The 27,644-nt window shown below is 40.1% G+C and overlaps 2 protein-coding genes across 2 annotated transcripts; both read right to left on the reverse strand.

Moving 5' to 3' along the window:
- Positions 1–9,164: 9,164 nt before the first annotated feature.
- hoxd3a (homeobox D3a) lies at positions 9,165–12,528 on the reverse strand (the record flags this gene model as incomplete). The annotated part of the gene is made up of 3 exons (XM_080477798.1): positions 12,477–12,528; positions 10,369–10,918; positions 9,165–9,916 (listed from the first exon to the last, which is right to left on the reverse strand). The coding sequence occupies exons 2-3, from the start codon at positions 10,814–10,816 to the stop codon at positions 9,165–9,167; spliced, it is 1,200 nt and encodes a 399-aa protein (XP_080333924.1). The 5' UTR covers positions 10,817–10,918; positions 12,477–12,528.
- Positions 12,529–19,923: 7,395 nt separating this feature from the next.
- Positions 19,924–21,061, reverse strand: hoxd4a (homeobox D4a; the record flags this gene model as incomplete). The annotated part of the gene is made up of 2 exons (XM_080478973.1): positions 20,596–21,061; positions 19,924–20,222 (listed from the first exon to the last, which is right to left on the reverse strand). Exons 1-2 carry the CDS (start codon positions 21,002–21,004, stop codon positions 19,924–19,926), a joined length of 708 nt encoding a protein of 235 aa, XP_080335099.1. The 5' UTR covers positions 21,005–21,061.
- Between the last annotated feature and the right edge of the window lie 6,583 nt (positions 21,062–27,644).

Consider the following 27,644-nt stretch of genomic DNA (forward strand, 5'->3'; position numbering starts at 1 on the left):
CTGGATTTAACTCTGACTATTAATTGAGTTTAATAAGAGAGCACAGCTCAACACCAAACAACAGCCATGTGTCTCACACAAGAGAGAAACAAGAAGCAAAGAGACCTACAAAGCAGTGTCTGGAGTCACAAGATCAGTGGTCATTTCACAGTGGCTTCTTGCTTATCACACGCTTCAGATCTGTGCTTGTGGGATTGAAATCTGCTTGAGGCTGGAGCCTGTCCAAATATTCATTTTGTGAAATGTTGTCATCTAAAAATCTGACAATAGGCATTCAATTTTCCTTGAGCTAATGATGTGAGACTTCTATTAATTCTAAATCTCGGCTTTTCCAAAGTGATGGTGTGAACGAAGACAAGATGTCCTTGAAGGGTTTTGTTTTTTTCACTAATCAGAGGAGCCGAGTCCAACCGAGAAGCTGAAAGAAAAAAGCATAAATGTGTTTATAATATGTTGGACAGAAAAACTGTTGGCAACCAGAGTAGATGTACAGTCAGAACTGGTCCTGCCACATCAATGGCTGATTGTGCAACCATCAAAGCAACTTTGATGACACAAGTAATCACATAAGTACAATGATGCACTGTATCCTGAGACTGTCAGCCTTTGTATTGGAAAAGCACAATATTGTTACATTTCCTGTTTGTAAGAGCATAAAGCTCCAATTCAAAGATTTTGCATTTAAAAACATGTTTTGATTTGATTACCTGAGGCTTGATCAATGAGGTTCACGGCAGCCTGAGACCGACCTAATGGGACAGTTACACATTAGAGTTTCACAAGTAACATAAAATCATTCACATTTTAAAGAGTGAATTAACACACACAATTTCAACAAAGCATAAACGCACAGAAAGTGCTCTTCAGACAACAGGGTAGTAACGCATCCATCAATTGATCTTCTATATCACTTTATCCAAATTATAAGCAATTTTAGTAAACAGTGAACCTTAAACAAGCGCTTTTAAACTGTGGGAGGAACATGGAAGTGACACAAAGTGAGTTGAATCCACTGTTGTAGAAAGAGGTAATGCTGTGTATCTAAATTGTGGAGGAATCTTACTTTTGAAGATGAAACAGTCAGAATTGTGTCAAACTGAGCTCAAAATGCAATTAGGATATACGGTGGGATTTTTGGTTGTCAGATCTGACTTCATAAAGTAAATTAGGTGCAGCTCAATTTTCATGAAAACACCAAAACTCACAAATGAGTTGATCCAACTTGTATATATTACAAAGGTACAAAATTGATAACGCTTCTGCTGTAACAATGTTGTTTACTGTTAACAACATAGTGCCACAATTTTACACTGAGTATTCTGTTCTTACTAAAGCAGTTTGGGTCAGTTCATTGGAAACGTGCACAAAATAATTGATTTGTGGGCATAAATGTTTAGTGATTTATTTCCATTTAAAGTTATTTGGACTTTTTAAATAATGAGACCACAAATTAAAAAAGATTATGTCTTCAGAGAGGATGAAAGTGATGTTTTTGATGCCGACACAGAAGATGTTGATGTTTTAAAGGGATGGGTTACCACGAGGCTGTGTGACGGTATCGTACCAACAGTCTTACCTCACAGAAAGAATCTCCCTGGGTCGAGGTCAGGCTTGTGGCCCTTTCTGTATAGAGTTTGCATAATCTTCCTTGCCATGTGGAGGTTTTTCCTGGGTTATCTAGTCTCCTTCCACAGTCCAAAAACGTGCATTTGAGGTCAATCGGTGACTCTAAATTTTATGTAATTTTGAATATGAGTGTGTGTGTGATTTTGTCTCTTTTCGTTTGTACTTGTGACCTGTTCAGAGTGTATCCTTGATTTATCCATGCTTCACTTCTCTTAGTTATATAAAGATGCATAGAAGATGATCGGATGATGAAGCGATCATCTCGTTTTGCCTCTGACTGCACATCACTTCGGATGGCACCGATGAACTCGACAAATCTGCCTCGGTGTTTCTGATGTTACTCTGCAGTGGATCTTGCTGTCGCTCGGCTGTTACTTTCTGCTGTGAATCTGTCCTGACATTCCCCCGGGAGAGGTGAGACCTGCAAACATGCTGGAGCCAAAGTTACACAGGACAGGATGGACGCCCAAACTTCCCTGGATGAATTGTTAACTTTAATATAGAAAGTTATGAATATAGTTATTCATTTAACAATCCATCTCTCATATCTAAAAGTCACAGACTATTTTACTGAAATAATGTGTCTGGGATTACAAATGAAAACCACACAGGATCATTCTTTATCCAGCAGACAGATTAAATTCCAAACCCTGTTACTGTAATAGGCACACTTGTAGCTTGCCATGAATTAGAGCTCTAATTATATTAGGTAGTATTTTAAACAAAATAACACATTTCTTATGATCCATAGGTGTAATTTATAGCAAAGCCAGGTTCATTTTCTTGGGCAATCAATTTCGTGGTGTAGCAGAAGACTAATATAATTATGTAAAGCGCTGAGAGCTGAGTATCGCAGTCAGCACAGAAGGTTTTTTCCAAGATAAATGAAGATGCAATTTATTCACTCATAATTTCATACAGAAATGCCGTGAAGGAAATCTATATAAGCATCAGAAAAGGGTAGAAGCACTAATACTTTTTGATATAGACTAGCAGAGCATTGCAGTCAAGGCTTGGGTAATGTATGAATTACTCCAGGTTTCCTCACATCACTGAGCTATCTTTCACACAATGAAGGAGGAGAAGAGGCTTTTGGCCAAGCCCTCTAAATCATACTCAGAGGAGCGGGCCATTTATTATAGTTACAATTATATCAATATCACTAACACATAAGAGCTGCGATAAATCCACGCACATCAGTTTCTGTGACAACATGCATGATCCATGTGGGGAGCTTCCCCAGCTTCTGTTATTCTGAGCAGGTTGGTTGCCGGTTTCTCACAGTTAACGTGTTTTATGGATCATCAAGACAGATGCTCAACAACAAACTCAGTGTGGTAAAGTGTGAGATCACACACGTTCTGTCTCGATCTCTATCTGTTGGCTCCTCTTCATATTTCATTAGAATGTCATTCCAGCCAGACGAGAATGGGTTAACAACGTGAGGAAGACTTCAGCAGAAAGTAATGAACAATAAATACTCTTTCTGTTTTATCTTTACATTTGTATCATGACATTTTATCGACTTGATTTTTGTCCGTAAATTTTGTTTGGAATTCAGATTTTTCATTCAGGCAAATTCATATGAATGTCAGTTATTGACCAACCAGTTATATTTATGTAGCTACTTATATACTTCAGGTGTTTTCTGAGTAACGATGTCTTTTACTTTTATAACACACTTTCACTCTTTACAATGAGGGTCTTTTTTTTGAGTTTTTTTACTTACTTGCTCTTAAAGGTAAGTTTGTACTTGAGTGTTTACAAGAGTAATTGTACCTTTCTCTATTGTAATTACATGCAGGAAAAAGTCACAAACACTTTGAGTTGTTTATACTTTTTCCTTCAATCTATTTAAACAATACTACATTCACTTATTGACAGTGTATTTACTTGTAGTTGAAAGTAACTAATGGCCTAATTTTAGTTGTTTTGACGTATAAAGAGTAAAGAGGACAATATACTTTTACTTGAATATATTTCTAAACAGCTAAACTTTTTTACATTGACATGCACTTAAAAACAACTAATACTTGCAATAGGTTGTGAGAAGAGTGTTCTATACTTTCTTTTTAGACAACGGGAGATTACTTTTACATGACTGGCTTCAGAACAACTGTATTTGGGAGTGTTTTTCATTAGTTTTAAAGAGGAGTACTTTAAGTATTACTAAACAAGTGCATTTTATTTTTGGACAATGCAGCTGCATGCAGCTAAAAGTATCTATTAGTTTCAGTAGTTTATGAGAAGAGTCGTTTAAATTTTTCATGAATCTTTTCAAGCAACTGTACTTAGTTACATGCAGTTAAAGTCACTCAGACGTTGATCAGTTTTTGGAAAAAGTATTTTGTACAACAGTGTTTTCTCATTTCCAGAGTAATTGTATGTGGTTAAAAGTATGCTGCAGTCAATTTTTGTTGTTTGTCGGCTGTTAGCTTTAAATGTTTCCATCTTATATAAAGACTTTAACCTTTTCCACACTGCTATAGTCGACCCTTTGGTGATGTTTTTATACATTAAATGTGGGTAAATGTAAATTAAAAAAATAAAATATGATATCCCTGATGATCTGTAGGACAGATGTTGCTCCCTGTAACCACTATGTACATGTACAGACTATGACAATTGCCTCAGTTTTCATTCAGAAAAAGAAGTACATCGTAGATTTTATTGTTGTCTAACACAGATACTTTAAAAAGTGTCTGCCTCTGCACTGTCCATTCACCCTCTCTCAGTGTGGTGAATACTTGATGGCAGCAGAGGCCGTATAATGAAGGGCTGCACCAGTGTCCTCTGACATTCATGTCCTCTGTCAGTGTGTGCAGCTGGTACAGGTCACTTCTCCTTCCTCCTCCTGACTGACGCCAGAGATCAACACAGACGAAGCTCTGCATGAGGACAGAAATAAAATCCTGGAAAAAAAAGAAGTATCGACCTCAAAAATGTAGAAAATGTGCAGTACTACTGCAGCTTGTCCAATCACACAGTAAAATCATGTCTTTTGGATCTAATTAATATTAGAGAGAGAAATTAATGCAGATTTGATGAATAAAAACACTTTCAAGTTATAACTGTTTATTTGGACAGAAAAAAAAACATTTAAACATAAATAAATATTTCTCTTTCATAATACATCACACACCGAGTGAGAAATTATTATTATAATGGTACATCATGACACGACAGCTTACTGGCATTTGGGCATCCGTCATTATAAGCAATACCTGTAAATACAATTACACACTTAGGGAAGTCAACTTTATTTGTGCAGCATCTCAGCAAAAATGTACAGTGATTTAAATGAGCAAACAGTAACACAGGCAAAACAGTAATCAGTAAGAGAATAAAGACAAGAAAATGTATAAACTACCACTACTGGTCAGTTTAAAAGGTCTTCTAGTGAATACTGATGTTTCTTGATTCAAAGGACAATGATACTGATTGAAATTAATCAAATATTCTGGAAATAAATGTAAATTATGCATGAATTTATTCGAAGCTCCCATCATGTTTACAATTTACAAACAGTGAACTCACAAATCCATTACATCTTTTTTATATAATTGCAGTTTTTCTCGTTTGTTGTCACTTTATTGTCATTAAAAACTCAATTCAGAAAAATCTGTACACTTTTCTTTTTTTTTAATAAAAACCCAAAACAGACCTGTAGGCCAAGCGTCCAGTCCTTGTGTGTCTCCCACACAGTGAAAGACTGAAGTCCTTTCCCTTCACTTCTGCTCATTTTCTTTGTTGTGATTCTGAGTCTTGATCCGACGCGTTATAATCCACAGATCGCTCGGTGCGCACAGGACGCGGCAAGTCCAGGACAGAGCAGGTGTAATGAAAAATAAAATTATTACACATTTTCTACAGTTAACACGAGCTTATTTTTTCACGGTTGTACCTCTGTTGCTGTCTCTTCTTTCTCGATTCAACCTGGGAATGGAGAGATCACTCGCAGAGGATCCCTCGCGATGTGTTGAGCCGCTGCAGACGCACAACTTTCTCCAAGTGAGGATTCAATGCACGTCTTGTGTCAGAACTGATCGTATAAACACCTTTTTTTCTTTAGGAAAATATCCCTGTTCGGTGAAACACAGATTGAGACGGTGGCTCTCTCCCGGTGGTCCCTGTTATAAAAAGCCTGTGGCCACCAGAACAACACATAAACACAAAGAATTCAGAATACCCCATTACAAAATAAAAGCCCCCGAAATGTTTCCAGCTAGGATGTCCTGAGTGGAGATAAGTTTAAAAGCTGTTGGCACCTCTTGTTCTCATTAATAGTTGGTAGGACTACTTCCCCATATGTAAATAATATCCTCCACTGAGGGGGCGGGGCCTGCTGGGTCTGTGTCCAATCAGGAGCTCAGAATGAGCTGCACCGCCTGCATCAGCAAAGCTTTTCTTCCTTCATTTGTATGAATTACTTGACATTTTTAGCTACATTTTCTCACAGTTCTAATAGATGACCTACCGTAGTACACTTTGCACATCAGATGCATGTACCTGCTTGTTTTTCCCCCCAATGGCTCCATCCAGACGTTGCATGAAGGATTTTCAATGCAGGTCCCTTTAAAGTTGTGTGTGGTTGTTCTTGCATCTTCAAGCGAAGGATTTATGCAGCTGCAATTTCCAGTTGGGCTGAAATTTTCCTGCTTCCATGGCAGATTGTTGCATTTGATCTCAGCTCTTCTCACAATGCTCAGGCTCAGGGGCACTGTGGAAGATAACATCTACAAATCAGTTTCCTTCCTGGTTTGATGGTACATTAGTCCACGTCGCCACACATTTTGATATTTATAAGTTTCATTTTAAAAAACCCAGCAGTTTGAACTTTTTGTTCAAATCTAATTAAAGTCGCCCTTGTTTTTCTCTCATTTTCTGATACATTGACTTTAAGAGCTTTTACAAACACCCTAGAAACAACCCCCCAACAGCTCTGATTGCCACTGTTTATATATATATGTTTTTGTATTCATGCTGCATGGCAGCTAAAGCTGCTAAACGCTGTCTTGACGTTTCCTAAACAATGATAATAAATTGTGTTGTGATTCTGTCTTTAAGAGATCATTGACTCTGTTGTCACTGCTTTATCTCATCAGATATTGTATGCATACTGTAGATAAATATTTAACCGGATAAATACTCATCTTGTTGAAGGTCTTTGCAGTCAGTTCTGTGGGAACTGAAAGAATCGATGTGATGGGAGTGGGTGAAAAACAGCAGTCATGGTTAAAATGGCCGCTTCCACTGAGAATGTGGTTGATTTAAAGTATTCACACAATTTTATTGTGGTGGGGAGATCAAATGAATATCAAATACGTTTCTCAAGTATTTCTGTATATTTCTGCTCTCACACTGATGTGAAAGTCATTCGTGTGATTGTGAACCTGCACGAATTCAAAGCCACCTCTCAATTCTGTGACATGATTTCCATTTGCCTTCGTATACGCTCTTCAATCCGAGGATACGTCAATGTAGAAAATGTGAGCTCAGCCCGCTTATTTTCTTTCTTTCTTAAGGCTCCCCCACCATTAAAGATCGGCCCGCTCGGTTAGAAATGTGTTACTTGGATTTGGAATGCAAATGCTTTGTTCACTGAGGAGGAGGGATCAGCAAGGAGTCTGAAAGCGACGAGTTTTTGATTAATGAGCTTTGAAATGGCTCTCCAGGAGCAATAAAGGATGAACTGCCCCCCCCCCCCCTCTCGCTCTCTCTCTCTCTCTCTCTCTCTCTCTCTCTCTCTCTCTCTCTCTCTCTCTTTCTCTGACACACACACACACACACACACACACACACACACACACACACACACACACACACACACACACACACACACACACACACACACACACACACACACACACACACACACACACACACACACACAGCGTTGCATCCCCCCCAATGTCAGAAAAGCTCCATGCATTTCTTCTTTTGGTTTTATTGTTACCAATCAGCCATACCGGCCTAGAAATGCTCTTTTTATCTATTTATTTATTTATCTTTTAAATACTCCGCCACTTTACCGGCTTGTATCTGGACGAACCCTTTCTATCACTGAACCGATCAATTAGTCAGTCAGTGATTAGACTTTGGTCTTTAGAGGAAAATTGAGCTTATTTTCAGGAAGGTAATCATGTGGCCGAGCCTGAGAAATGATAAGTGACATGTGGAAGATGCAATAAGCCCACAGACTCACTTCCCTCATACCAATAAAACATCAATAACCTCCAGAGCCTTTTATTCCGCTGAAATGCACTTTGCATTGGAAGCATAGAGCCGTCTGATGAGTTTTAGATATCCTGGTGTCTAATTATTGATCGTCTCTCCCTCTTTGGACTGTACAGTAGAGCTGAGAGTCAATAAGCCTCCTCTGCACTGTTACCTGACAGTTTCACTGGCAGCAGCAGCTGAATGTGGAATTAAAAATAATGAGGAGCTGCAGGATGTGGAGAGTTTCTGCCGCAGGCTTCTTATTCTTATTTGAGAATAAATAAATTCAATAAATAAATAATGCAAGAAAAAATATACAAGTTTAAGCACTTTATTTACAAAATGTTAAACACAATAAAATATAACATTTCAATATCATTAGGGTTTCATAAATTTATGGATATCCAACTGAATGGAATAACAATGGAAGACAAATAAAAAAATAGCAATGGGCTACACAAAATGACATGCTGGTGTGTATAATATTTGATACTTCGATAGTCTACGTTTTGCTTAAGATTTGACACTAGATTAACCATGGACATATAGTGATGTTTGTACACTATAAAATGCCCCATTTATCCCAGATTTACAATTAGAAATGCTCCTTTTTTCCAATAATACACTGCGAGTCATAGCATTTTCCAAAACCCTGTTTTACCAACACTTTCAAGTGCACTGATCTGTCCAATCTTACAACAAACTCCACACGTATAAATACTGGCATATAAACGATAAATAATGTGCAATACAATAGGAATTAAATAATAAATAGGCTATATGCTAGTAAGAAAGATTATGTAGAAAAGAAATTATATAACAATAAATAAATAGGATGCCCGTGAGGGAAATGAGATCCTAACAAACAGACAAAAAATTTCCCAAATCCTTTTACTCTAAGGATGAGTTTCTACTTTCATGATCTACAAGACTTACCTTCAAGTAACCGCATGAAATATACCCAGTCCAAAAAATAGCGCATTGCACTTGAGAATAAACAAAAAGAGAAAAAAAAAAACTATTACAACCAGGCTAGTGTGCCTCTGCACATCCCAAAATATTCAAGAGAAATGGACAAAGCTGTATTATTTAGAAAATAATTACACAATAGCATTAATAGTAATATCAATAATACTGTAATAATACACACGACTCGCTTGGAGTGTAGTTATTAGACTAGTGAGGTAATAAAAAAGAGCGCAACATAATTTTGGCACACATACACGTACGCACACGCACGCGCGTGCACACACACACACGCACACACACACGCACACGCACACACACACACGCACACGCACACACATGGAAACCACATATTACAAATGCGTTAGTTTAGGCGCTTCCTGAATCCTTCCCTGAGACGCTTGGTGAGAGGTGAGGTCTGTGTATGTGGGGTGGGGATCACAGGGTCCATGATGGTGGTTTCCTGGGATCTGAGCGGCACAGCTGTAGTCCACGCTGGTGGATGAAGGGTGGGGGAGATGGCCCAGGTTGAACATGGGCCCCGAGGCTGGCATGGAATCAACAAAATTCCCACCGACATAAACGGGGCTGCCTTGCAAATTGGCGTTGGCAAAGCCGCTGTTGCTCTGCATGCCGTGGTGTTCGTACTCGGATCCCGGGTACCTCTTCTGCTGTGGGATGCAGCCACCCAAGGGGGCCGTGTACGCCGCCAGGCCGTACATGTTTTGTTGGGGTTTGGCGAAGGATGGGGGCGAGGGCGCGTCATAGCTCAGGCTGTTCACGTTTTGGAGCTGACCAGAGTATCCAATGTGATTTGGGCCACTCAGCGGCGGGCTTCTATCCGGGGAGTGTCCCAGGGGGGAGTGCGCAAGCCCTTTAGACTTCTGGTCCTTTTTGTATTTCATCCTCCTATTTTGAAACCAGATCTTTATTTGACGCTCGGTGAGATTCAATAGATTTGCCATTTCCACTCTCCGGGGACGACAAAGATAACGATTAAAGTGAAACTCCTTCTCCAACTCCACAAGTTGTGCGCTGGTGTAAGCAGTTCTGACCCGTTTGGAGGCTGGTCCTGGTGGGCTCTTCTCGTCACTCACCTCACCACCTGTTAAAGAAGCACAAGCCTAAGTTATTACTTTTTCACAAGTGGAGGAAAGAAACTCCCTGTCATATAACAAACAGAAACATTAGATCTATAAGGTTGGGTCCTTCAGTAGATCCGTATGGTTTAATAGCTTTGTGAAATCTGTCGTTTAGTCTAAACTAACTTGTGTAATTTATTGGTACTAATTCGATTATTGTTATATGGATTCGAATTATATAAGGCTACTTTTCTTAGATTATAAATTAGAGGAACTCAAAGGAAAGTGGCATTTTGATGAATGCCAACTCATGAAATACATCAAGGCCCTGCAAGATCCCCCCCCCCCCCCCCCCCCCCCCCCCACACACACACACACACACACACATACACACACACCACCCCATACACACCTCTAACCCGCCCCCTACACACGCGCACCCGCGCGCACGCACACACCTCACCGTTGTCACTACCTGCAGTAGCACAGTTGTTGCCCTTCTGCTTTGCGTTCTGTCGGGTCTCCTTCATCCAAGGGAAGATCTGCTTGGTGAGGGCCGGTGTGGCTGTCCCGGAGGCGCTGCCTGACGGGGACTTCTTCTTCTGGGACGCGGAGCTGTTGGAGCTGGGGGATGACGCGGACAGCGGCGGGGGCGCCTGCTGCTCTGCTATACTGGTGGCTTGGCTGCTACTGTTGCTTTGACTGCTGCTTTGCCGCATGCAGTCTGCGTTCAGGTCACTGTCTTTGAGGGCAGGTGGCCGGACTGGAGGGGTCTGGATAGGACACACTGAGCCCTGGTAGTCACTCTCAATGTTAGAGGTGGAGTAGGACTGATGTGCAGGGCCATAGGTATAGGAGTCTGGTTTGGGGTAGGAGTAACCTCCAAAGAGTCCAGAGTTATCATAGTATGTTGCTTTCTGCATTTTGTGGATTTAAAGCCAAAAAGCCAGTGCAACTCTATCCAATGGCATGGGTGTTGCTTATTCACGTGATTGGTGTTTCCCAACGTTGCTCCAGTATGTGACCTACCAAAAGAAATATCACTCATTATAACAGCATCTCATTTAACGTCTCTAAAACGAATGTATGAGATTCAAGGTTTCACAAACAGAAGACAGTCACCCTTAGGATTCACTCTGCTTATAGTCCAGGCTCAGGTTGCTTTAAGTTTACAGCAGTTATTGAATTAGAAATGACCAACTGTCTCTGCACTGTCTGGATCCATGCGTCATCTCCCAGCCTCAGACTTCAAGACATTCCTTTTACTCTTTTCTGGCACAAAACAGTTAAAGTTTAACTTGCACCAGAAAAGAGCCTCTGGGAGGCTTTAGGAGTCCCGCACAAATAGGCTGATTCAGCATTTGACACACACACACACACACACACACACACACACACACACACACACACACACACACACACACACACACACACACACACACACACACACACACACACACACACACACACACACACACACAATACCCTTTTCACTAATCACAAAACCTGACAAAGGCCGTCATGCATTCATTGTTCCTCTGCACGCGCATTTAGATGGCGTTTTTACGCACGCCAAAAGCGAAACACCAAACACCTCTTTAATTAATTGTGAAATAAGAAAAATGTAGGTGAATGTGTCTGAGGGGGAGGGGTGACCGAGAGGGTGGCAGTAAAATAAGATATTTCATTTGTCTCCACATATGTCTCGACCTCTATATTTTATGTTCGCTTGGTTTCCATCTTGTGCAACTCTTCCAAAATTCCCATCAAACTACAACAATAAAAAAGCGAAATAATTGGGTGTTTGTTTGTTTTTTATTGGCTACATTTATTTTAGAGACATGGCAGATAAATGCATGCCAGCATTAGAACTAGTAAAAAAGTATGAAAGACTCCTGTACTGTACGTTGGTGGCTTCGGGAGGTTTTGCAGTCTTGCGCCGTGCATAACAATTGCACCTGTCAGTGTGGACCGCGGCAAAATTTATGACCGCAAATGTTATGGTTGTAAACGGCCTGAGAGAGGAATGAAAAGCAAAACACTCCTCAGAAGTGTAAAACCAAGCGTAGGAGGAAGGCAAGGGAAAGAATTTCATACTTGGCGGCTTCTCCCCATACACAGGCTGGGTTTATAAAGCGATGCCTCCATTCTGGCTGCAGAGCGAGGCCGCAGCTCAACACGCACGAGGGACACGCAGAAATAAGAGGAGGAAATGCTGGCGATGGCGCGTCTGGTAATCCTGGTATGACGTGGAGGAATTCTTGCAAAATTTCCACCTTATACTGCTCATGTATTTTACCAAAAGCTGTAAAAAAAAAAAAAAAAAAAAAGTTGCCTGTTATGTATTGTGTTTAGTTATGCAAAAATGTATTTTCTTTCTGACTGGTGCGTGTGCTGAAAATGGACATAGGCCTGCGTAAATAATAATTTGTTCGGGGTAAGCTGGGGCCATTCCTGCTGTCTGCTTTCGTGATTTAAGCCTCCCGTGAAACACTGAGAGGGTAAATATGCAGCTTTTAACAAATGATCCTTTCAGCTTGTTAGTAGTTGTCCACTCCCTTCTTTAAAAGAAGTGTTACTCACCGAAATCTGCGCTGCTCTGTCTTGTGTCCCTCAAGCATTCATCACCGTTTCCCTCCCGACCTGAAAGACAAATAAAATAAAATTCAATAAAAAATACTTTCTTATTGCTGGATTATTTTTTTCTACCGCAGAAATAAATTGGATCGATTTTGTGTTGAAAAACATACGCGAAAAATAGTCAATTAAAGATACTTTTCAAAATAATGTTGTATTACAATAATGAATTATTAATGAAGGGTCGAATTTGATTTTTTTATTTTATCAAACTCATTTCCTAAATGCATATACGATTACGATTTTTTTTTCTTTTGAAAAGAGAGAGAGAGAAAATTATTTTCATTGCAGTGACTATCTAGGACTTTTTTTTTTTTTTTCTTCAAGTTAAAGCTTTCCATTGTTGGAGAGTGAAGAAGTCCTGCATGTGCACTTTTCTACAAAGCGCCAGGCCAAATATTTAGCAGCCATAAGCTTTTTTGGGTGACCTTTGGGTCATTCAGCTTTAAGCCAAAGTTTAATGAACAACGAGGAGTTTGCCTTTAAGTAGACCCAAGTCTCACCCAAAAAAAAAAAAATCACAGCAGCTTTTCACCCGGTGACACAAACAGGGCGAGATGTTGCACCGACGGCAAGGAAAATGGAATTAAACCTCCAGATTTATCCACTGATGACTTTAATTGTCAGGGATGGGAATTTACCATGTACTGCATATCAATGATGGAGATTGAGGGGGAAAAATCTGAGCATAGCAATGAGAGATTGGGACTTATTTTAGTGAAATCTTTTGGATAATGTGCTCTTGGAGTGCTGCTGGGCACACTGAGCGACTCCAGGCAGACATGCTCTCCTTTTCATGCGGCTGTGTTTTTCGCCTACGCGCTGTTACGGTGAGTTTGGTTCACACAATGGCTCGGACTCAATATGGAGTGTTATTATCCCACACAGTCTTTTCTCTTTGGGTAAGCTTTTCAAATTCTGTCAATATTACGCGTTAAACAGCCCCTTGGTGTGAGTTATTGTTGTGAAAATATTTAATATTTACTAAATATATATATGTATATAAAGTGCAGGTATCAGCTGGAGGAGGGTGGATACAAACACAGACATTTCCTTGCTGTTGCGATAACACGAAAGTTAGTTTTATTTAATTTTTTTTAAATAAAATCTCGCATTAAACTTAAAGGTAACATTTTTGCTGCAAGCTGTCGAGCTATAAAATAATTTTTAAGTGCAATAAAATGTGAAACTAAACCTAAAGCGGGCCAACATTGTTGATATAAACACAGTGTACACAATCTTACCTTTAATCCAATGTCAAACAGTCAACCGAGACTGTGCAAAATTCATCTTAATAGAAGTGTTTATTGTCTGAGGCCTGGTGGTTATTACAGTGGAGACTACACACAAAATCAGAAAAAATATATTTACTTAAGTGGGTACTATTTCCCAAGAGCAGCATAGTCACAAATGAATCCAAAAAAAGTATAAAAATGTCGGTATTTGCCTTAGTTCTTGTTCACTACTGAGCCCGGCGATCCTTTTTAAAACATCCAATATGAATCCATGTATAATATAACGTCGCAGGTTAACAAAGCCATACAGTTGAAACCACATAAATCACGGCCAACGCCAGTGTGACGATAAGACAACAAATTAATGTGATTTACGATCCAAGAGTCAAAAAGAAAAGTCCCTCTCTTACTTCTTCCTCCGAGCCGGTTTTCATAAACGTGAAATCAGCTGGAAAAAAGGCGCAGGGCAGCTCCGGCTCGCGCTGTCGATAATATTTGAACGCGCTTTCTTCAAAAAAAATGAGATATGTGTGCGAATGTGCCTGTGGAGAGGCAGCTGCGGGCTCCATATCCGCAAGGATGCTGGCGAGAGCGACATTAACAAGCATCACCTCCGTGGATGAAATGAATCATATATAATTCCTTGCATTATATTAACCCGTGGTTAAAGGTTGCTTTGTGCCATGCAATTGCTTACCTGTGAATCAATTCATCATAAAGCAGTTCCCCCTCAGTCTCAGTTCCTCACCACGCAGTCTCTAGAATAAATCCTTCACCCTTTGTCTGGAGACAATGCTGTCCTAAACCTGATCTTGCTGTTTTTCAGACATTTCCATATACTGGTGGAGACAGTATTCCCGAAAGAATGGAAGGACTCGCATACAGCTACCAATAAAAAGCGAACAAGGTATCCTTATTCCAGAAAAAAAAAATCTGTGGCAATCAATCACCCAGTGAAATATACAGGAATTCAGAAAGGGATAGGCCTGTACAGATTTGGAGCTAACATTAGGATTTTTGGGGGTGTTTCGGAAGCTTTATGATGACAAATAAAGGCGCTGCCTTAAGATACAAGCATATTTGTTCACGTGATTGTTCTCCTCTTCAAGCGAGCCTTACCTCACCAATCCATTTTGATAAAGGGTGGCGTTTATTTCCTCATCTGAAGTGTGTGAATGTGAAAATGCTCCTATGCCTATTTCTGTTTTATCTCCCTATGAACAGCAAGGAGTGCAACCCGCCTGCACTTCAGTATTCCAACACCAGTAGATATGATGTTTTGGATTGGCTCTAATAAGAAACATTTACACTTTCCAATGCAGCCTCCAGCAGTGCACTGTCGCCACAGCATCTATCTGTAGTGCATGTGCGTAAAACTGAACCGTGCACTTTGTGGAGCACAAACTCTGACTTTTACAGCAGTTTTCACACATTTTCTCATAAAGGAAAGAGCAGGAGTTTAGCAATAAAAACACCTTAAGGGGGCCTGTAACACACTGAATACTCAGTATTTTTGGCGTAATATTGCAATTTTGCATTCAATGCACTCTCCTTATCATTGCAGTAATGGCGGTGTGCATTATTTTTTTACATTTCTGATACATTACATGTGACTTTTTTCATATTGTATGCAAATAAAGCACATTATTATTTGTTGGTTGTGTCTGTCCCTCTCTCTCTCACACACACACATACGCAAAAACATACACACCAAAACCAAAAGAGGTCCACAGCTTCATTTTCTCAATGTTTTGAGCATTAATCACACGACTTCGTGCAGTAAAGCTAAACTCGGACAACCAACAAATAAATACAAATGAAGGCCTGGATGGGATTGGAAGAGGAGGACAGCCGCAGAGACCGTCGGCTTGGTTCAGTTGCTTATCTTTGCTGGGAAGCAGGAGCAGGGATGCAGGACTGGTAGCGTCGCAGCATATGTTCAGAGGGTAATAAAAGTGAAAGATTTACAGTTTTCGCCCGGCCCCCCAAACAGCCTAGCACCCTTTCAGGAATTACTGGGAATGATTTACAAGGAGGCAGAACTGTCAGCCGGCCCCAAAAAACTTCCACGACTTCTAAGAAATCAGAATCAAATCATCCCCCACTAAAACTGGAAGGAAATCAACTTCTTTCCCAAGCAAAAAAAAACAAAAAAAAAAAACACAAATAAAGAACCACTGATTTATTATAAGCTGAAAGCTTCGACTATGAATCAATGTATCTTCATTTACTTAGCAAACAACTCGTCTTAATACATCGTTTTATTGCTTTATTTTATTGCAGATATCTGCTTCTGTCTTTGAAATTATCTCGTAATCGGTATAGATATATAAAAAAGAAAAATCTGAATAAAACTCAAAAAGAGAGATTAATGAGCCCGGTGAAAGGGGGCAAACTGAGCTGTGCGTGTCCGAACGAGCGAGCATCCATAAATATACGTCGGTGCCATTTAGTTTGTACGGCGAGTCCTATCAATCCCTTTCAACTTCCATGCGTAAACTGCAAACACGATATTTCTGCAAAAGGATATTTACAAAAAAAAAGAAAAAAAAGAAAAGACATGCGTAAAGCCACATAGCCACAGCCACAACAGTGCCCAGAGCGCACAATCAAAGCGAGCAATTTATCAAATATCAAGACATTTGATATCGTTATTTAGCAACTCGGGCAACATGAAAAATGCTGAAATATTTACCTACCCAAGCATCCATCGGTTCAGGTGTGTCGCTAAAGTGCGGGACTACAGTTGCGCCGGGTATCGGATATTATTTTCTTGGGGGATCTCTTCAGTTTTCAAGTCTGATAGAGTCCTTGCGATTAATGACGACGCCGTGCTTCTAGGGGGACGTGCAGCATTAATTATTTAGACAATCACGTGGTCGAGCATAGAGAGCGGAGTGGTATAGTCTCTGGATTATATCTCTGAATGCAGACAGCGCACTTTAATATATCTTAGGGGGGTTGTCTGGCTCGGAGAGGCTTCTGCGAAAAAACAGCTGGAAATCAAATATGGCCGGATGGAGAGCAACGACGTCGTATTCCTGCACTGGGTGCAGTGTCATTGAAAATGGCACTGCCTTTGGCTCCCATTTATTGCTGTTCAGACATGTAGGTCAGTGTGGCTACACGCTGCACGTCGTAGTAGGCTGCACTGATCTGATAATTACTGGGGAAACTGTGATCATCCAGATATTAATTCAACTCATCTTTTAATATTCGGAGATCAACAAACCCAGGTTTTATATGAAGTCACTTCAAAGCAGTAAACATAAACCAGTAGTTAAGTCAAAGGACTAGTAATGTGTATTAGGTAGGTTAGATGCCACCCTCCCCTCCATCATACCCCCCCCCCCCCTCCCCTCCATCTTTCTCATCTTCTCTTCAGCATCTTTGTGCAGATCAGTTTTGTCAGGATGGTAGATTGGTGGCATCACTTTGTCTCTGCTTCTCTCTAAATCTAAATGACACACTCTTGTATTTTGCACTTACACAAACATTTATGAGCGTGTGCACATCTATAGCCCCAGCATGTCCTCACTGGGGATCAGACGGTGGTCACATGGGATGAAAACTGTGTGGATGTCTCTCTACATGTCCGTTTAGGGTCACTTTGTTTGTATCTGAGATGATTCTGTAGTGAAGGAGGGGGTCGAAGGTCAGTGCTGCAGTGGGTCATCCTATATAATGTCAAAGGTGGGGAAGCATGGGGGGGGGGGGGGGGGGGGGGGGTATCATATCTGTTGCACTATTATTTATTATTATAATATGTGGACTGTATTGAGGGTTTTTTTTAATGCTGGAGCATTAATGTGATGTGATCAGTTGTTTTTTCTTATCAGTTTGATATGATCAAGTCAGTAAATTTGATTTGTCTTTCTCTCTGACAGTAAGCATGGAACATCTCATCCGAAGTGGTTTTCATAATAAAGGATTTATTTGAAAAATACTGAATGAGCGCCTCCGAATGTTTTCTGCGGGTTTATTTCTGAGCTGGGTTTACGCGCCCTACGATATCAGCCAATGAGAGAAAATTAAGACACAACAGAGCCAAAACTGTTGTTATAATTATTTTAAATGAAAGTTTCTCTCGATCTTCAAGAAGTGACGCACTTCTACTGTTAAATCTCAGCAGAACAACAGGCTGAATCAGCTCATGCAGGCACATTTGGTCCATTTGTGGATGTTTTGTAAAAGGGGGCGGGGGGGGGGGCGCTTTAGGTCCATATGGCTCTGTCTGAAAAAACACCAGAGGTTCTCCCTTCGTATATCGAACAAAGCAACTCAATAAGTCTGTTAAAGTAATATTAAAGTGTTTTTTTTCTTCTTTTTTTAAATATATATATATTTCTGATACGCTCATGGGTTAGAGAAATACGTTTTCTCACAAAGTAAAGCTTCCTTCAATGGATTAAAAACAGTTCGAACAAAACCTTTTGGAAATATTTGAATGCATAATCAGTAGAAATCTTTATTTTTTTTCCAATATACTTCTCACATCTCAATGCACAGTACAAGGTAAAAAGCATGTACAAAAATAAAACCATAAGGATTGCATATTGACATGAGGAGACAAATGCACAAATCAGAACCTTTCGGGGGCTTTTTCTCTGATACAAAATATACTGTTAAAACAAGTATAAACGTGTGCCATTCACTTGGATCGTACTTTGAAAGAGTTTTAGATTCTTTTTTTTTTTTTTAAGTGTGGAGCAGCAGCCCTGAAAAAGCCAAAGCGAGTAGCGCCTGGGAGAGAAAATGCAGCCTGTCCGGCGGGTCAGGGGTGCTGGGGTCAGTCCTTGCGGCTGAAATGTGTCCCCTGGATGAACCTGCCACTGCTGCTTTGTCGACCTTTGGTTGAAATACCTTTTCAACTCTCTCATCACCAAGACTTCAAGAGACCTTCTCATACTGGGAGAGCTTCTGGGCTTCTTCTTTTTTTTTTTTTTTTGAATGTGTCCGAGGACAATGACGGTAAAAAACAAGAAATGTGTGTCTTGAAAGGTGATCTGAAAGCCTCCCCTCGGTAAGCTTAAATGGAAAAAAAAAAAAAAGATTCCCATATTAACTAAGACTAAATTCTTTTGCATAAAGCCATGCTAATAATGCACAAGAGTTCAAACGTATTTCAGAATAATAAATGTTCAACGAATACTTTTAATTAAACTGTGTGCTATACGAAATTTACACGTTTTTTAAACAAATAAATAATGAAAATCGCATCAAGGAGGAAATAAAAAAGAACAAAACAATTATACTCGTAAAATTCAGGATTTGATTATTCCTGATGAGAAACATCCAATATCAATTTGATGCCATGCAGGAACAAATGATCTTTTCAAACAGCATGAGAGAGCCTCAGAAAATGTACACTGTTTACAAAGATGTCAGGGGGAGATTTATAAGGGCACTGAATAAGTATGCACACAGGAATGTCTTACTTTTGGGAATTATATTTAGGCGAACAAAATTTCAAAGCTATTTTTGTACAAAATAAGTTAAAACATACAGGTCACAAAATAACTGAAACATTCAAGCGGGAAATCTTGCAAAGGAGGTCGGAGAGTGTTTGGCGTGCTCTATGCAAATAATGTTTCCTTCAAGTAGATAGATATATATATATATATTTATTTATTTGTTGTGCGTTTATGTGTGAGCTCTCTACTGAAGAAGAAAGAAAAAAAATAACCTTTGTGCGTGTGTAATTCTAACGAATGGCCTCCCTGTCTTGAACTGATGCTTCGAGTGTTGAAACAGCGTGAGTCCACGTGAGGAAAGCAGAGGCAGCTCCTTTAAATCCATGAAACCAAGTCCAGTTTGTTCGTTAAATGTCCTCAGGGGCAAAACGCCCAAAAGAATAATAATTTAAAAAAAGTAAAATCAAGGTTCGATGTTTTTTTTTCTATCTCTTTGAGGGAAATTAAAACAACAACAAAAAAAAACAAAAAACAACGAGGCTCAACTTGCAATCCTCATTTAAACACATTGATTATTTTTTTTTGGGACTCAGTCTTGAGTCAACACTGTTTGGGTCACTGTCGTTAAATAAAAAAATAATAAAAATAGGTGGGAAAACAAAATGAATCCATGCAAAAGTCAGATGCAACCTTTGTCTTTTTTATGTACAATGTTATTTCGTGAAAACAGGAGAGCTCCCTGTCTTATAATGCTGTGATATCAGTCTGGTTGTCCTTGTGAATGCTTTGCAGATGGCTGGAGGCTGGTGCAGATCTGCCCTTCGTGTTTGGGAGTTTGTGATCTTTCTTCCATTTCATCCGTCTGTTTTGAAACCAGATTTTGATTTGCCTTTCGGAGAGGCAAAGAGTGTGCGCTATCTCAATCCGCCGCCGCCTGGTCAGATACCTGTTAAAATGAAACTCCTTCTCAAGCTCCAGGACCTGCTGCCGGGTGTAAGCGGTTCTGGACCGTTTGGGCTCGGGTCCTGTGTAATCCGGGTTTACTGGGAGAAAGAAAAAAATGAATAAAAAGTCAGCAAATATGAGTAAAGCAGCAGCATGCAGCCAACACTACAGGAGAAGTCTATGTGCGCGAGGCGCTCAAACTTTAAAGAAATTCACGTGGAAGCAACAAACAGGAAATAATTCTTGATTTTAACAGAATTTCAGCAGATTTAAGAGCTTTGGCTCTGGTCAATATGTGTTTTTCATGAGCTTTCAGGCGCTCACGTAGCGGCCTATTTCCTGAGCTATAAAAATTTATGACTTGTGTAATTGGTGAGGCCTTTCAAAAGACTCCTATAAATATCACACTGAATGATTCCTAAACTACAGCTCCCAGCTGACCCACGAGGAGAGAAGGAGAGGAATTCTTACCAGTAGTTACGTGAACTTTCTTCATCCAGGGGTAAACTACTGCAGGCTGTTTGGCTTGTATCCCATTTTGGCTCTTTGTGTTTTGCTGCTGTCCACAAGTCCGGGGTCCGGCCGCCTGGACCGGGGCCCCCTGCTCAGTCTGTGCGCTACAGTGGCTCGGGAGGCTGGCTCTCTCGTGCACATGACCCCGTGGCTGCACTGTGGAGTCCTGCACAGTGTTGCAGCCGAAGGGCTGCTCCGTGTAGTTTGACCGTGGGTAGATCCCTGGATGCTCAAAGTCTGTGTCCTGCGATGGACTGTAGTAGTCCGAGCCCTGCTCAGGTATATAGTTATTTTGTGAATATTCCTCGCAGGGAGGAAATTTGGGATCCACATACTTAGAGTTCACCATAAACGAACTCATGGCCATTAATTTCTGAAGGTAGAAAATACTAATTTTTCTCGAGTTGTCTTTTTTTCCTCCCTCCATAAAGCCCTCCTACTTGGTGTCAACTGAATAAAGTTAGCGAACCATGTGACCAGATCGGCCAATCGAGGTGATGCTGGTCCAAACACGGGTAAACATACAACTAAATGCATTTTTTTACTCACCCCAGGCTGCCTAAAATTAAACCTTGCTGGGAAAAATCAAATAAAAAGTTCATGCAGGGTAGGAAATAAAAAGGCGATTCTGTAAAAACCCAGGAAAGTTCCATATTTCTTAAATCCAACATGTAATCATTATAAAGATTATTTTTTAAAAATTTAAGAGTTTCCGAAGGAAAGGGGCAGATGTTTAGTCTAAGATGATCACAAATATTTCAGTTTGTGTCTTGTAACTTGAAGGCACGGTGTTGAACAGAGATACCAACAAAAGATACAAAAAGCCCCTTGGCATAAAGGCTGCGAATAATGACTGGGGACAATTGATGGAGACTGTCTTTGTCAAGGAGGGGGTCATCCAAAAGTTACACGAATCTCATCACTTCATCTGCTCCCATCCCTTTGAAAGAAGGAGCCTATTGGCCAGCAGCAGCAGCCTCTGGGAATCAATAATGCAGAGACAGAAACGACCCACAGGAGGAGAGGACAGCTACAGCTGGAGTGTCTTTTTGGTCAATCCATTTGGTGTTTGATTCCTACACGTGGAACCAAACTGTAACACAAGCATCCCCCTGCTTGTATTTCTCGGGACACATTTAGCATTAGGTTTCTTTAAGTCAGCAGCAGAAGAGTTTGAAAGTCAGTCCCACGAGGAACGTGGAGTTGTCAGATTTACTCTCATTAAGGCACCGGCAACTGTCACGAGTGGCAGCACATTAGCGATCCAAAACCCTGGTAAAAGTGGCAATAAGTCAATGAATCGAAGTTTTTTCATCGACCATATACTCCCCTAGAATCGAATCTGTGACTGTGATTTGATCACACAAATTCGGTTCTACAGGGTATATATAGACGACGGGAAGCGACAGTGCCCACTTTTACCCCCCGTGACCACATCAAGTTCTGTGTGCAGCACTGAGCCAAGGCTTGATTATCAAAGGGGCTCAAAATCAGGATAAACAGAAACATGACAGAGAGTGGGCTGCATGAGAAAACAGGAGGCATGCATCAAACACCAGTGTGGTTTAACACACAATAAAGCACTTGGATTAGAGATTAGAGCAATGTGTGATTGTTGTAATTTTCTTTCAACTGCAAGCGGTTTCAAATGGAGCTGTATTTATTTCAATACACAATAATCACAGTCATTTCCAGTCATTTCTCATTTTGTACAGTAAGTGGAGTTTAATGAAAGTGAGGTTTCTAACAATAGAAATATGGTACTTTGTGTATCTGTGCACTGCCTGGATGCTATTTGCAAAACGATCTATCTATCTATCTATCTATCTATCTATCTATCTATCTATCTATCTATCTATCTATCTATCTATCTATCTATCTATCTATCTATCGATAACCTTGTCAGTGTTTATATGTGTCAAAGAAGTTTTTTCCTGATAATCCAGTGAGTAACTGAGTTCACTCCAGGTTTCCTCCGCTGCAGCCCAAGTTCACGTTTTTAAAAAAAAAAAAAAAAAGCTTCCAAAAACTCGTGATTTATTCAAGGTGTCAGCTCACATGTCTTACTGAGTTGGAGGAAGAGGAGCATATAAAGTCATCAGCAGATGAACGGTGGACACTCACTGCCCATTAAAGTCCAGATTATCACCGCTGGTCACGAAAATGAGGCTGAAGGCCACCGAGGTCAAACTGAATCATTTACAAAACTCATCCAAAAGTTTAATTATTTTTCGTTGCAGCTGACAGCTCAAAGGGTGCAAAAGTTTAGCAGCCATTAACCAACCACCATGGTGGCCTCTGCGAAAAATCCTCCCAAAAAACCCTCTGTAAATCAATTTAAAATGGCAATTGCATTATGTTTTTTTTAATACAAGATGCAGCAAGCATATGATATTCAGAAATAAAATATCATGAGGACTAAACTATTATTTCAGGGAATCCTAAAGAAACAAATGAAACTATCCACTAGGACAAAAATGGCAATTTTTTTAATTCTCTGTCATTTGTAGCAAAGTAAATTAACTAATAGGGTAAATGAGGTCATACTTGTTATGATATTAGTGTTTTTCTAATTGAAATGTAACACTGTTTTACATTATTCCAGCTGGCAAAATTATTATACATCTTTAAAAAACGGTTTGGCCTTTTGTTTACTGTGTGACGTGTTAATAAGGGTCTGTTTACACAGATACAAATTTCTGATGATATTTAATTTTTGATTTGCAATTAAAGTTGAATGTTAAAAAAAAATCCTTTCACTTAAAAAAATATATAAAAATGTAAATAAAAAAGCTTTGGTGGTGAGCCTTTTTTAACGAATTGCAAGGACGGTAAAATATAGACTGAAATTTGTACAAAAACATAAAATATCCGTCACTGCTGCAGATGAAGGAATAATTATGGGATGTTTAAAATAAAAACCGTCCTTGCACTTCACATTTCAGTGTTTATTAGACAGCCTGACCTGCCATTCACCTTCCACAGCTCGTCCTTCAGACGGGTCAAAGCCGAGAATCACAACAAAAGAATGATAAAGTCAGCGTTTCCTTGCAGCTTGAATTAAATGAAGGAAAACTAGTCAGGCTGGACTGTTTATCCAACACCTTCACGGGCTTCTTCCTTCATAAAAAATACTCAGTGTTGGCGAGAAACCCAAAGGAGGCCTGTTTAATCTTTTTTTTCTTGAATTTGAAGAAACGAAAAACAAAAAACTCCTTTTTAACTTTGTCTTAAAGATCGTTCAATGCAGCAATTGTTAAAAACAATTCTTACAATAATGAAGAAGCCAACAGGTGAAATGCATCAGGCCTGTGGTGGGTAAAATATATAAGAATGGGTTTTCTTACAGTGACCTAAAATCCGTTTAAATAATTTTCATTTAGCCAGTAAACCATCCAGGAAATGATTTGTGATGCAGTAAAAAAATTTAACTTCTGTGAACACCAGAAAACATCAGATTTGAAATTGAAATGAAATGAGTATTCAAATATGAAGCTCTCACATAGCGAGGTACTAAAACTCTATAAGGCCAGTCTGGTGACTTCCGGTTGAATTACAAGCCTCCAAACAAGCAGGAAAATAAAAGATGAAGTAATAATACGAACGACATTGCTGAGGGGGAAAAAAAAAAAATCCAGCTCAGTTAAAACGACTGCACACAACTTCCTCTCTGCACAGCCTCCACAAACTTAATGTTTGTGCGCACAGTTTGAGCGCGCAGCATTACGCATGTGACATCACGCGTCCGGTACAACGAGAAAACTCAGCTTACCGCAGAGACCGCAACACATGCTCCACCGCAACACAAACACATCCAAGCCGAACGAAACTCAGTCCGGGTTCAGCTCCCTGTCCAATGAAGCCCCCATTCCACCCCATCTGGACAGTCTTACTAATACACAATGAGAATTATATTTTGGCTTGTCAAGTCCCAGGCCATAAAACAAACTTTAATGGCGTCACGTGTTTCCTCTCAGCCATTCACCACACCGCGCAGGCTCATAAATAATCCTCAAAGTTGCACTTACTCAATAATGCAGATTACACTGATGTGCACTGAGGAAAAGTGGTATGAGGAAACCGAGTGGTTGTGGTATGCAAATATGCGCTAAAGTTTGTTGGGACTGAAGGTAAACATCCAGGTTATTTGTGGGAATTTGTAGGAATCCGTTTGACTTCAAACAAGCAACAATCTGTTAGAAAAAAAAAAAAACAAGCCTGACTAATTGAGGCCTTATGGTCTTTTTAAAGTTGGGCCTATTAGGTTCAAACTTTTCACTCCTTTTTTTTCTTCCATTTGACACCCTTTGAAAAAGCGCACTGACCTCTAATGTGCTCGCAAAACACTGATCATGAACATACATTTCTCTCCCCAGTCAACCTGCCACGGTAAGACTGATGTCATTCATCCTTCCGGGCCAATCCCAGCAGAGTGCAGTGCAAGTCGTCCTGCCCCTCCTCTCCTCCCCCGGACCAAGCTGCAGTTGATGTTTGTGTGTGGCTTGCCTCTGTGGGGCAGGTATGATGGACGAGAAGGTGTCAAATCAGAGGTTTGTCATCTTTATACACGTATGTCCTCATGAAAAGTTATTTTCTTGCAAATTAGTTCAGAAGGGTTCTCCCTTCCTAACTAATTTGCGTGCGTATGACTGATGTTTTACACGCACACATATAGTGACTGATGTTAATTTGCAGGTGTCAAAGTGTTTTCTGAGTTGAGATGGTCGACCTGCAGCTTCATGGGTATCACGTCATATTCTGTGACTCTCATTATTGGAGCAGTGGTCACAGCCTGGTGTGAGAACCGCGGCTTGAGTTTCTGGTGTCAATAAATCCACGGTCTCTTCAACAACTTGAGCTAAAGCGATCTGTGGTAACAAAACACTCACTGGCCAACAAGGGCCCGCGTGTTTGATGGAGCGTTATGACAAGTTCCTGGGTTTGTGGAGCTCTCGAGAACATAAATGTCTCTCACGGCAACCAATGGATAGATAACCCCTATAGCTCGTTTGGTAACAGGCCCAGCTTTATCCCACACACTGACAGTCTGGAGGGGGACATTTCTCACGCGCTGCTCTCCGTTTAAACCAATTTGAAAAACGAGCAGGGTCACGTGACGCCCGCCCCAGCCAATCACTGGGCCCCGGGAGCTGCTGGAGAAGGAGAGCTGAGGCGGAGCAGAGAGGCTGACTGTTGGGCAACAGCGCCTCCTGCTGGCAGCTTTGTGTTTCCCTCCTTTTCCACTGTAGAAAAATATCAATCATTCCAAACATAATTTCAAATGATCATGTTTTTCAGGATGCAAGTGCGTTAGAAAGGGAGGAGTAAACACATACCGATGTTTGTGTGATCAACTTTAGTGACCGATGGTCCAATGAGAGATGATCAGAGACTATGGTGAGCTAAAATGTAATGCAAATTAAAAGCACTGCGAATGTTATTAAGTCTTATTTACCTTTTAGCTTTTGTAATTAGTAGTATGTTGGAGTAAATATCCTAATTTAGGTATTTTATTATCATTACATTTTATTAGTCATGATGAACATATATCAATAAAGGCTGATAGGAACATTTCCCCAAATTATAATTTTGTGTAACCACATGGTGGGGAAACATATCCTAATAACACCACAATATCTTTTAGATTTTGCAACGATGTGAATAAGTATGAAACATCTCTTTTTCCGCACATTGGTGCTGGGCAGGCTGATAAATGGGTGGACTACATGCGTGGGAGGATTACTTTTCAGGATTTGAGAAAGGGTGAAAAAGTCTCATTCACACCCATTCTGTCAAAATGTGCATAGGGCCTGCGACTACAAACGACGATTACAAACAACAAACATGTGAATATCACGTTATATGCCTGCATTATTCACATGAAGAGCACGAAGTGACCATGTCTAACTTTCTCCTGCTCCAGCTTGTCTTATAGGGTCCATTTTGCCGCATTGCAGTAAGGCTGTAAATACTTTCGCAGCTGCCTGTCAGGCAACAGTGAAATACTGTCTTTGTTCAGTTGGCCCCATCTCCAAGCAACTGAAAACAGCTATGAAAACTGGACTTCTTCTATCAGGCTTTGCATGTGTAGAATTTAGCAAAGCAGCTTTATTAAATCTATTTCATTCTGCAGGATTAGAACTTGGAAAATATACGAGGATTTTGAAATGATTTCTCAGGAACAATGCATCATTTCAAACACGTTTAAGCACACAGCAATGATTAAACTAGGAAATTTGCAGCACATTTTTGAAAGTTAAGGAGGAAAAACGCCCACCCTGAAGAAAAAAGCAGCTTCATATTAAAAACAAAATTGGATATAACCGGTTATATATAAATATGTGAAGCTTCTCAACAGAGCATGAGAAATAATAGCTCCAGTTGTCTGCATCAACAATACAGCCCAGTAACCCTCATCAGCCACCTCACAAACAAGATATTTCAATCAGAATAACATTGAAAATGCAAGATTAACGATAATAAACATCATCACACTATTTTCGTTTTAGCTTGGATGAGCTCAGAGAACATTTCTCATTAAATCTTGACAACATTGAAAACATGTTCATATAGTTTACACCATCACTACACTTATTTGAGTGAGAGAGAAAAATCCACAGCTATTTATTCCAGTCAACCTCTCAACATGTGAAAGCACCAAATTATCCGGAGCCTTATACTCTGCTGCTAATTTACATGACTAATGAAACAGGAAGCTGTCAGACTTCACATGCACACACACACACGAGCGCAGATAAACACCATTATCACGCAGAAATCTTACCTAAAGTCGACAGGTAATCCATGTTTAACCTTTGAGGTTTATCTATGCAATGCACTTTGATGAAAAAAATAAAATAAAATAAAATAATACAAAAGCTACGTGGAGCCGAGGCTGCTGTGAGCGTGGAGAAGACAGATCTGGATAAAGTTGCAGCCTTCCTCTTGTCATCCAGGGGAGTGAAAAGCGCAGTGCCGAAAAATATGTGCTGATCGGACCTTTATGA

Source organism: Lipophrys pholis, assembly GCF_963383615.2.
Source record: "Lipophrys pholis genome assembly, chromosome: 13".
Classification (NCBI taxonomy): Eukaryota; Metazoa; Chordata; class Actinopteri; order Blenniiformes; family Blenniidae; genus Lipophrys; species Lipophrys pholis.